Source organism: Onychomys torridus, chromosome 9 (genome assembly GCF_903995425.1).
Source record: "Onychomys torridus chromosome 9, mOncTor1.1, whole genome shotgun sequence".
Lineage (NCBI taxonomy): Eukaryota > Metazoa > Chordata > Mammalia > Rodentia > Cricetidae > Onychomys > Onychomys torridus.
Genome location: NC_050451.1, coordinates 27,783,070 through 27,794,962, shown reverse-complemented (window position 1 = coordinate 27,794,962; position 11,893 = coordinate 27,783,070). Strand labels below are relative to the sequence as shown.

The following is an 11,893-nucleotide window of genomic DNA, read 5'->3' as shown; positions in this document are numbered from 1 at the left end:
GTGTGTGTGTGTGTGTGTTTAATGATGTCCTTAACCTCCTCTGGTTCAGCAGGATTCCCCGAAATGGGCCTAATGTTTGACTGTGGGTTTCTACATCTGTTTTCACCAGTTGATGGATGAAGTCTCTCTGATGACTGTTGGACTAGGACTGTTGAAGTTTTTTTGGTCCTGTCTGGCTCCTGCGGCCCTGCGGCCCTGCAACCCTGCAGCCCTGCAGCCCTGCGGCCACTTGGACCCAAGTAAACACAGAGAGGCTTATATTAATTAAAACTGTTTGGCCATTAGCTCAGGCTAACTATTGACTGGCTCTTACATTTAAATCAACCCATAATTTTTATTTATGTTTAGCCATGTGGCTTGGTACCTGCTTTTAGTTTTGTTTTTACATTTTGGTTTTTTTGTGTGTGTCTGGCTGGTGACTCTTGATTCAGCCTTCCTGTTCCCAGAATTTTCCTCTCTGTTCATCCCGCCTATACTATACTTTCTGTCTGCCTACTGGCCAGTGTTTTATTTATCACCCAAATCAGAGCAACACACATTCACAGCATACAGAACGACATTCCCATCATTACATTGGCATTTTTTTCCTCCAGTCTCTGGATCCTGGTGCCCCAGGTAATGTCAGGGTAGGGGTGGGAGAGCTCACTCTCATGGCATACATCTCAGGCCAGACAAGACATGGGTTGGCCACTCCCACAATTTATATTGTCACACTTACCCCAGCAAATCCTGTAGGCCTGACAGACTGTAGATCAAAGGTTATGTGGCTAAGTTGGTACCCCAGTCCCTCTACTGGTAGTCATTCCTGGTCATAGGAGGTGGCCAGTTCAAGCTGCATAACACCTTTTGCTAGGAGTCTTAGCTAGGGTCATCCTTGTAGATTCCTGGGAGTTTGCCTTGCACCAGGTTTCTTTCCAGTGGGTCTTTCAGTACGCCCCTCCACCCACATACACCTGATCCCTCATGTTCCCATCCCCACCCACGCCCAGTCCACCCACAAAATCTCTTCTATTCCTCCTTCCTAGGGAGATCTGAGTGTCCCCTTTGAGCCTTCCTGATTATCTAGTCTCTCTGGGTCTGTGGATTAGTAGCATGATTATCCTTTACTTGACAGCTAATATCCATTTATAAGTGACATACCATGTTTGTCTTTTTAGATCGGGGTTACCTCACTCAAGATGATTTTTTTTTCTAGTTCATTCTATTTGCCTTTGAATTTCATAATGTTTTTAACAGCTGAGTAATACTCTATTGTGTAAATCTACATTTTCTTTATCTATTCATTTACAGAGTTCTGGCTATTATTAATAAAGCTGCTATGAACATAGTTAAGCAAGTATCCTTGTGGCATGGTTGAGCATCCTTTGAGTATATGTCCAAGAGTGGTATAGCTGGGTCTTGAGGTAGATAAATTCCCATTTTTCTGAGAAGCAGCCATATTGATTTCCAAAGTGGCTGTACAAGTTTGCATTCCCACCAGCAGTGGGGGAGTGTTCCCTTTGCTTTACATCCTCTCCATCATGAGCTGTCACTTGTGTTTTTGATCTTAGCCATTCTGACAAGTGTAAGATGGGAATCTGAGTCATTTTGATTTGCATTGCCCTGATGGCTAAGGATGTTAAACATTTCTTTAAGTGTTTTGAAGACATTTGAGATTCTTATATTGAGAATTTTCTGTTTAGATCTGTACCCCATTTTTTTAACTAGATTATTTGTTTTTTGTTTTTTGTTTTTTTTATGTCTAGTTTCCTGAGTTCTTTATATATTTTGGAAATCAGCCCTCTATCAGATGTAGGGATGGTGAAAATCTTTTCCCGTTCTGTAGGCTGACATTTTGTCCTATTGATGTGTCCTCTGCCTTACAAAAGCTTTTCAGTTTCATGAGACCTCATTTATTAATTGTCAATCTCATCTGCACCATGGTGTTCTATTGGTGTTCTATTCAGGAAATTGTCTGTGCCAAAGAATTCAAGGCTACTCCCCACTTTCTGTAATATCAGGTTCAATATACCTGGATTTATGTTGAGGTCTTTGATCCACTTAGACTTCAGTTTTGTGCAGGGTGATAGGTGATAAGATCTATTTGCTTTCTTCTACATGCCTACATCCAGTTATACCAACACCATTTGTTGAAGATGCTTTCTTTTTTCCATAGTGTAATAATTTTGGCTTCTTTGTCAAAAATCTGGTATCCATAGATATGTGGATTTACATCTGGGACTTCAATTTGATTCCTTTGAGCCACTTATCTGTTTCTATGCCAATACCATGAGGTTTTTATTACTATAGCTCTGTAATAGAGCTTAAAGTCTGGGATGGTAATATATTCAGAAGTTCTTTTATCGTACAGGATTGTTTTAGCTATTCTGGGTTTTTTGTTTGTTTGTTTGTTTGTTTGTTTGTTTGTTTGTCCATATGAAGATCTGTAAAGAATTGTGTCTGAAAATTTGCTGAGGATTGCATTGAATCTGTAGATTGCTTTTGGTAGGATGGATGTTATTACTATGTTAACCTTACTGATCCATGAGCATGGGGAGATCTTTCCGTCTTCTGATATCTTCTCTAATTTCTTTCTTCAAAGATTTGAAGTTCTTGTCAAATAGGTCTTTCACTTGCTTGGTTAGAATTACACCAAGATATTTTATATGATTATGGCTATTGTGAAGGGTGTTTCCCTGATTTCTTTCTCTGCCTGTTTATTGTTTGTGTATAGGAGGACTACTGAATTTTTTTTTTTTAGTTAATCTTGTATCCAGTTACTTCACTAAAGTTACTTATCAGCTGTAGGAGTTCCTTGGTAGAATTTTGGGGATTGGTTTAATATATATATTATCATATCATATGTAAATAATGATCCTTTGACTTCTGTAGATGAATTTCTAAACAGTCTTATTAAATAAGAAACCCAGAGCCCAATACAGGGGTAATAGCCAAAGAGATCAGAGAAATAGCGAAGAGCCACTAACTAACCTTAGCCTACCACCATGCCATAGCTTCCCCAGAGAGAGCTTTTTCCTGTTTAACCTGCACTTTTAATTGCCTTCCCATTGACTCTAAGCCCAACCTCGTCACTGCCTGTCTATACAGAACTCCAGGTCTCTATGGTTGGTACTAGGGTTAAAGACATGTGTCACCATGCTTGGCCATGTCCTTGACCACACAGAGACTCTGCCTGCCATGTGATAAGATTAAGGGTGTGTGCTACCACTGCCTGACTTCTGTTTATGGCTATTACCTCTGATCTCCAGGCAAACTTTATTTATTAACATACAAATAAAATATTACATTCAGCACATTTCCCCTTTTTATTCTAATAAAAATAAAAAAGAATAAAACAATTTATAACTAATATAAGAAAAATTATATACAATAAGTGTAATAACTATATACAATATATACCAGCAATAAATACCTCAACAGTGTCTAGTCCATTTGCATTTGACAAACTCAGAGAAAATATTCCATTATCTATCCTGTTTTGGTAAGTCCAAAATGTGCCTGATTCACTTTTTTTTAAAAAGATTTATTTATTTATTATGTATACAGTGTTCTGCCTGCATGTTTGCCTGAAGGCCAGAAGAGGGCACCAGATCTCATTACAGATGGTTGTGAGCCACCATGTGGTTGCTGGGAATTGAACTCAGTGCTCTTAACTTCTGAGCCATCTCTCTAGCCCCCTGATTCACTTTTGATCCTAACTTGTATAAACAACAGGAAACTATCTTATATTGTCTTTCAAAATTATACACTTTACACCTCTTTAGTGAGTTCCTTTTCTGAAATTCTTAACAAGGAAAACTATAACTATAACTATCTAATCTTCAACTAACTATAACTATAAATATCAACTTCAACTAACTATAACTATTTAATCTTTAACTCCCTCAGAGACCCAAGAAGGAAATACTATTACCTAGTAAAACAGGAAATGCAAATAAGCAACTTCCAAAAAAAAAAAAGGTATGAGTTGACAGAAACAGCCAGCTGCCTGGACAGTCACTCAAGGTTTCTCCACTTCAGCCTTAGTGTATCTGAACGACTATTTGTGAAGTAGGATGTACACAAGGCCTACAGTTTGACCTCACATTCGGTGAGAATAGTCCATGTACCAGATAAACCTGAATTCCACCAGTGTCCTGTCATGATTTAGGATTTTAAATTCTGGAAATTGCTGGTGTTTTTGGAATTCGGCTGTCCATTCTTCTTGGCTTGTGAGTGGCTTCCGCTCTTTTAAAAGCCAGTCTACCATTGAGAGGTTAGACTCTGTCAGCCTACTCTTTTAAGAATAACTGTTTCGGCTACACACCAGAAGACATTGGTCCATTGCCTGTTCAGTGTAGTGGGTAGCCATCCCAGCATTGGCCTGGAAGTTCCAATACCCATTGAGGCTTCAGTAATGATCACGCCCACAAGGCGGGGCAGAGGAGGGAGCGGAAGAGCGAGGAGCAGGAGGAGGTGGCTCTCTTGGTTCCGGGACGCGGGACGCTAGAGGTGGACCGAGCAGAGTTCTCCAGAGAACGCCGCCGGACTACCCTATACCTCCTGCTCCTCGCTCTTCCGCTCCCTCCTCTGCCCCGCCTTGTGGGCGTGATCATTACTGAAGCCTCAGTGGGTATTGGAACTTCCAGGCCAATGCTGGGATGGCTACCCACTACATCGATATTGGTGAAATTATTAAGGCCACTCCACGTAGTTAAAAGGGAGGTTTATTTTGTGGGGTAACTTACAAATGAAGGGGTAGGTCGCAGAGTCTGGCAAAGGTATAGGGTAGTCCAGCAGCGTTCTCTGGAGAACTCTGCTCGGTCTACCTCCAGCGTCCCGCGTCCCGGAACCAAGAGAGCCACCTCCTCCTGCTCCTCGCTCTTCCGCTCCCTCCTCTGCCCCGCCTTGTGGGCGTGATCATTACTGAAGCCTCAATGGGTATTGGAACTTCCAGGCCAATGCTGGGATGGCTACCCACTACAGTTCAGTTGCCTTTGAAGAAAGGGACACTGTACCTTTTTTCTTTTCCAATTTATATCCCCTTGATCTCCTTTAGTTGTCTTATTGCTCTAGCCAGGTCTTCAAGTACTATGGTGAATAGATGTTGAAAGAGTGGACAGCCTTGTTTTGTTGCTGATTGTAGTAGAATTTCTTTGAGTTTCTCTCCATTTAATTTGATGTTGGCTATATATAGAGGCTTGCTGTATATTGCTTTTGTTTAGGTATATCTCCTTGTATTCATGAAGGGATGTTGAATTTTCTCAAAGATTTTTTTCAGGATCTAATGAGATGATCATTTTTTTCCTTTCAGTTTCTTTTTCATATGTTGAACCATCCCTGCATCTCTGGGATGGAGTCTTGATCATAGTGGATGATCTTTTTGATGTGTTCCTAGATTCAGTTTGTTTTATTGAGTATTTTTGCATATATGTTCATAAGGGAGATTGGTCTGTAATTCTCTTTTTTAGTTGAGTCTTTCTGTGGTCTTGGTGTCAAGGTGACTGTAGCCTCATAAAATGAATTTGACAGTGTTATTCTGTTTTGTTTTGTAGACTAATTTGAGGAGTATTGATATTAGCTCTTTTTTAAAGGTCTGGTAGACTTCTACACTTAAAATGTTCTGGCCCGGGCCTTTTTTGGTTGGGAAACTTTTGGTTTTTTGAGACAGGGTTTCTCTGTAGCTTTTGAGGCTGTCCTGGAACTTGCTTTGTAGACCAGGCTGGCCTTGAACTCACAGAGATCCACCTGTGTCTGCCTCCCGAGTGCTGGGATTACAGGCGTGTGCCACCACTGCCCGGAGAGAAACTTTTAATGTCTGCTTCTTGGAGGATAATAGGTCTATTTAAATTGTTTATCTGGTCTTGATTTAACTTCGGTAAGTGTTAACTATTGAGAAAATTGTCCATTTCTTTTAGATTTTCCATGATTCTTTGGATTTCCTTGGTGTCTGTTGTTATGTCCCCCTTTGCATTTCTGATTTTGTTAATTCATATATTCTCTCTCTGCCTTTTAGTTTGGAGAAGAGTTTGTCTTTCTTGCTGATTTTCTCAAAGAACCAGTTCTTTGTTTCATTGATTCTTTGTATTGTTCTCATTTCTGTTTCACTGATTTCAGTCTTCAGTATCATTATTTCCTGCTGACTATTCCTCATGGGTGTGTGTCTGCTTCTTTTTGTTCTAGATCTTTTCAGAGGTACTATTAAGTCTCTGGTATGAAAATTCTCTAATTTCTTTTTTTTCTTTTTTTTTTTTTTTTTTTTTTGCCAAAGCTGAGGACCAAACCCAGGTCCTTGTGCTTGCTAGGCAAGCGCTCTACCACTGAGCTAAATCCCCAACCCCTAAGTTTGGATATGTTATGCATTCTTTTTTGTTGAATTCTAGGAAGTCTTTAATTATTTCTCTTTGACCCAGTGGTAACTCAGTAGAGAGTTGTTCAGTTTTCATAAGTTTGTAGGTTTTCTGTTGTTGAAATACAACTTTAATCCATGGTTGTAGAACAAATCCTAATTAATCTTATAATAAAAACCCTGAACCAGATATTGGGGTAAATGCTGAAAGAACAGAGGAAACAAGCCACAGCCAACTTCTCATGTCGCCAACTCCTCAGCTAAAAGGGGAAGATCCTGTCCCTGTCTCCACAAATCCTCAGACTGAATGTTCCTGAGTCCTCAGCTGAAAAGGCACCAAACTCCTGTCTCCTCCTGCCTTAAATTCCTTTCTCTGCCCAGCCTTTCATTTCCTGTCTCAACCTTCCTAATGCTGGGATTAAAGGCGTGTGACTCCCAAGTACTGAGATTAAAGGTGTGTGCCACCACTGCCTGGCTCTGTTTCTCTTTTAGACTGGATTAATTTTGTGTAGTCCAGGGTGGCTTTGAACTCAAAGAGATCCAGAGAGGGATCTCTGCCTCCCAGTGCTAGGATTACTGTGTGCCACCATTGCCTGGCCTCTATGTTTAATCTAGTGGCTGGCTCTGTCCTCTGATCTTCAGGCAAATTTTATTTGTTAGAGTACAAAGTATCACACACCATGGTGGTCTGATAGGATACAGGAGGTTATTTTGGTTGTCTTTTATCTTTTGAGACTTGCTTTGTGACTGAGTATGTGATCAATTTTGGAGAAGGTCCCCTGAGGTACTGAAAAGAAGGTATATTCTTTTGTGTTTGGGTGAAATGTTCTGCAGATATCTGGTAGGTCCATTTGAGTCATAACGTCTGTTAGTTCCATTATTTCTGTATTTAATTTCTGTCTGACCACCTGTCCATTGGTGAGAGTGGGGTGTTGAAGTCTCCCACTAGTAATATGTGGAGTTCAATGTGTGATTTAAGCTTCAGTAATGTTTCTTTTACAAATGTGGGTGCCCTTGCATTTGGGGCATGGATGTACAGAATTGAGACATCGTTGTGGTTGATTTTTCCTTTACTGAGTATGAAATGTCCTTCTCTATCTCTATTGGTTAATTTTGGTTTGAAGTCTATTTTGATAGATATTAGGATAGCTATACTTAACTTGGCTTGTTAGGTCCATTTGATTGGAAAACCTTTTTCCAACCCTTTACTCTGAGGTTTGTTTCTTGAATGCAGCAGAAGGATGGATCCTGTTTTGGATTCATTCTGTTAGCCTGTGCCTTTTTATTGGCAAATTGAACCCATTGATATTGAGAGATATTAATGATCACTGATTATATGTTCCAGTTATTATGTTGTTGGGTTTGGGGTTTTTGTTTTTGGGGGTTTTGTTTGTTTGTTTGGGTGTGTGTGTGTGTGTGTGTGTGTGTGTGTGTGTGTGTGTGTCTGTGTGTGTGTGTGTCTGTGTGTGTGTGTGTGTGTGTGTGTTTCCCTTCTTTGGATTTTGCTGGCATGAGATCTGTTGCTTATGTTTACAGAGGTATAGGGTTTTTTTTAGTGGTTTATTTATGTTTATTTGCTGTACATTGATTGGTGTTTTGCCAGTATATATATATATATATATATATGTCTATGTGAGGGTGTTGGATCCCCTGGAACTTGAATTACAGACAGTTGTGAGCTGTCATGTGGGTATTAGGAATTGAACCCAGGTCCTCTAGAAAATCATCCAGTGCTCTTAACTGCTGAACCATCTCTCCAGCCCCTACATGGGTATAGTTAACTTCCTTAGGTTGGAATTTTCCTTTTAGTACCTTCTGTAGGGCTGGATTTGTGGACAGATATTGTTTAAATTTGACTTTGTCGTGAAATATTTTATTTTCTCCATCTATGGTGACTGAAAGTTTTGTTGGGCATATTTGTCCGGGCTGGCATCCATAGTCTCTTAGTCTGCGAGACATCTATCCAGATTCTTCTGGCTTTAAGAGTCTCCATTGAGAAGTCAAATGTAATTCTTATAGGTCTGCCTTTATATGTTACTTGGCCTTTTTCCCTTGCAGCTTTTAATAATCTTTGTTTTGTGTATTTAGTGTTTTGATTCTTTTTTTTTTTAAAGATTTTTTTTTAATTATTATGTATACAGTGTTCTGCCTGCAGGCCAGAAGAGGGCACCAGATCTCATTATAGATGGTTTTGAGCCACCATGTAGTTGCTGGGAATTGAACTCAGGACCTCTGAAAGACCAGTCAGTACTCTTAACCTCTGAGCCATCTCTCCAGCCCAGTGTTTTGATTCTTATATAACATGAGGACTTTGTTTTCTGATCCTATGTTTGGTGTTCTGTAAGCTTCTTGCATCTTTTTAGAAATGTCCTTCTTTAGGTTAGGGAAATTTTCTTCTATGATTTTTTCAATGTATTTTCTGGATTTTGAGCTTAGATTCTTCTCCTTCTATTCCTATTATTTTAAGTTTGGTCTTTTCATGGTATCCCAGATTTTCTGGATGTTTTGTGGTAGGAGATTTTTAGCTCTAATATTTTCTTTGACTTTCTTTTATTGTGTCTTCAACAACTAAGATTCTCTCTTCCATCTCTTGAAGTCTGTTGGTTATGATTATATCTGTAGCTCCTGTTCACTTACCCAGATTTTCCATTTCCTGAATTCCTTCAATTTGTGCTTTCTTTATTGCTTCTGTTTTGATTTTCATGTCTTAAATAGTTTCCTTCACCTGCTTCTTTGTTTTGTCTTGGCTTTCTTGATATTCTTTAAAGGATTTGTTGATTTCCTCCAATTTTTTGGTTATCTTTTCCTCTATTTCTTTAAGGGAGTTCTTCATCTCCTCTTTAAGGACCTCTATCACCATCATAAAGTTGGTTTTAATATCGTTTCCTTGTGCTTCTACTGTGTTAGAATATTCAGGGCTTACTGTAGAGAGATGGCTGGGCTCTCTGATGGTGACATATTGCCCTGGGTATTGTTTGTGTTCTTACATTTATGTTTAGGCATCTGGATTTGGATTGGTTATAGGTATAGGTGCCAATTCTGGATTTGTCTTTGTTGGATGGGCATTTTCTTCCTTAGTTTCTGTTTCCTCTCTGTTCTTTTGAATCCCATGGCCTGTGTCTAAGTAGAGGGTCTCTGCCTGAGTTGGGGTCTGGACTTCTGGTGGCCTGGCCCAGCAGGGGGTTGCTGCCCAAGTTTTGGGCTGAAGTTCTGGCTATGTATTTGCATGCCCTTTGATCTGGCTGGGGGTCCTCTGGGATTCAGATATTGGCCTGGCTTCTAGTGGGGTTCAGGAGTTGGCCTGGTCTCTGGGGTTCAGGATGCTGGTCTGGCTTCAGAGGATCAGGATTCTTGCCTGGCCCCTGATGGGGCTGAAAGCTTCCCCCAGAGGTGTGGACTGGGAAATGGTGATAAGGAGAGGAGGGGCAGATGGAGTTATGCTGAGCTAGTACAGGTGGGGTTGGGGAGTAGTGTTACCTGGGGTTCAGGATGCTGGCCTGGCTCTGGTGGAAGAAAAGGCTACTGCCAGAGGTGTGGGCCAGGATGTGATGACAGTGAGAGAAGGGCAGTTGGGGTTATGTTGGGCAGGCATGGGTGGGAAAATGGGTGGGGGGTGGGGAGGATGTCTTACCTGGTTTTCAGGAAATTGGCCTGGCCTCAGATTGAGTGGAAGGCTTCCATCAGAGATGTGGGCTGGAGGAAAAGAGGGGCAGTTGGGGTTATGCTGGGCGAATATGTGCAGGGTTGGGGACAGTATTACCTGGGGTTCAGAATTGTGGTCTGGCCTCTGGAAGTGGGAGGCTTCCTCCAGAGGTATGTGCCAGGATCAGGTGACTGAGTATCATTTCTTATACCTATATGGGAACCTATCTCTAATTTGCTCAATTATCTATTTTAATAATTATTTTCTTCAGCAAGTATACAGAGTAATAGCTTCCTTCATTCCTTCCTTCATTCTTTCTTTCAGAGAGGGTCTTTTGTAGCCCAGGCTGGTGTTTGACTTGCTGTGTAGCCTGGTGGTACTGGGGATTGAGCCCAGGGCTTTGTGCAAGCAGTCTACCGACCAAACGTCAGCTTTAGTTCCTTATTGTGTTGTTTTCATACATGTAAATCACGGTTCTTTGCTCATATTCTTCCCTGCATTGCACTGCCCTTTCTTCCCTCTCCCCACTGATTCTCTCCCCAAAATCTTGGTGCCTGAGAAAGTCAGAAGAGGTTTTCAGATCCCTTGGAACTGGAGTTATAAGTGGTTGTTAACCACCTTGTGGGTGCTGGGAATGCAACAGTCACAACAGTCACAAGTACTCTTAACAGCTGAGCCATCTCCTCAGCCCCTAAGTAACTTTTTAACAACTAGATTCTTCATAGTAAAGAAAACATGCAATATCTGTCTTTCTTTACCTCCATTACCCTTTTGTTTCTTTCTGAAAAACTCCTTTTCCTACAAGGTCTTATTTCTACTTTCATATCTGTATCTAAACCTGGATTCCACATAGGAGAGAAAATATGGGATATTTGTCTTTGAGTCTATCTAGTTTTGCTTAACTATCTTAAAATTGAAAATCTAATTACAAATAATAGCTGAATACAATTTTTTACAAGTATATACTGTGTTGTTCAAAGAAATATATACCTTCCTTCTCCTGCACGGCCTCTCAAAGGCAGGCCCTGTTGCTAGCTACCACTTATGTATGTTTTCAATGTTGCATGTGCCACTATTTGAAACTCCTGAGTATTTTAGAATTGGATATTGGTAAGAAAATTAAGAGTTTGAACCTATTTGATTATTCCTGCCCTGGCAATTTGTCCCTATCTCCCACAAAGATCTATAGGGTTGGGTCCCATCTCTCAACTCACTGAAAAGAAAAAAAGAGAAGAAAAAAAAAAAAAAAAAGACATAGTGGGCGATGGTTTGTGTGAGGGAATGGCCCAACTCAATATTTACCGTCTAAACTCATGACAGGAATCGAACCCACTGGAAACATGGTGAAGCAGCCAGCCAAGTTCACTGTAGACACCATCAGTGCTGGGCAAGGAGATGTGATGGTGTTTGTTGAGGACCCAGAAGGAAACAAAGAAGAGGTATGCTGGAGGATATTATGTCCCTCCATATTGGACCATATCAGGACCAGAGACTGCATCTTCATGTCCTCATAGCTATCAACCAAAATGTTACCAAAAAGATCTTGAGGCTTGCCCGAGAGCTGTGCCTTGAGTGCAATATACATTGATTCACAAGAACACAGTGTTTAATAAAGTAAACGATTATTTGGATGAGACACAGGGCTTGTTTATTGAGGTGTCCTGATTTTTCTCTACTAACCATCTTTGAGTCTTCGCCCAGGGCCTGAGTGTATTACTATTTTCTTAGGTCTAGCTCTCACTCCTATCACAGCACAATCTGAACTTCTAAATACACCAATACATTGTCTGGCTTCCCCTCCAGGGCAGGGTCTCTGCCCAACTTACTCACTGTTTTACTTTTGGTACATAAGACTGGGTCTAGCATCACCTACGCTTGTAATAATCACCGAACTAATAAGTGATCAAGGGAATCTGCATTGT

The 11,893-nt window shown here is 40.6% G+C and overlaps 1 protein-coding gene across 4 annotated transcripts in view; it reads left to right on the top strand.

Moving 5' to 3' along the window:
• Positions 1–11,893, top strand: part of Flnb (filamin B) — a 153,455-nt gene that overhangs the window by 66,056 nt on the left and 75,506 nt on the right. For all 4 annotated transcript variants that reach the window (XM_036199348.1, XM_036199347.1, XM_036199349.1 and 1 more), the window contains exon 5: positions 11,292–11,410. In XM_036199348.1, the coding sequence (XP_036055241.1) occupies positions 11,292–11,410 (119 nt within the window). The remainder of the gene's footprint in view (positions 1–11,291; positions 11,411–11,893) is intronic.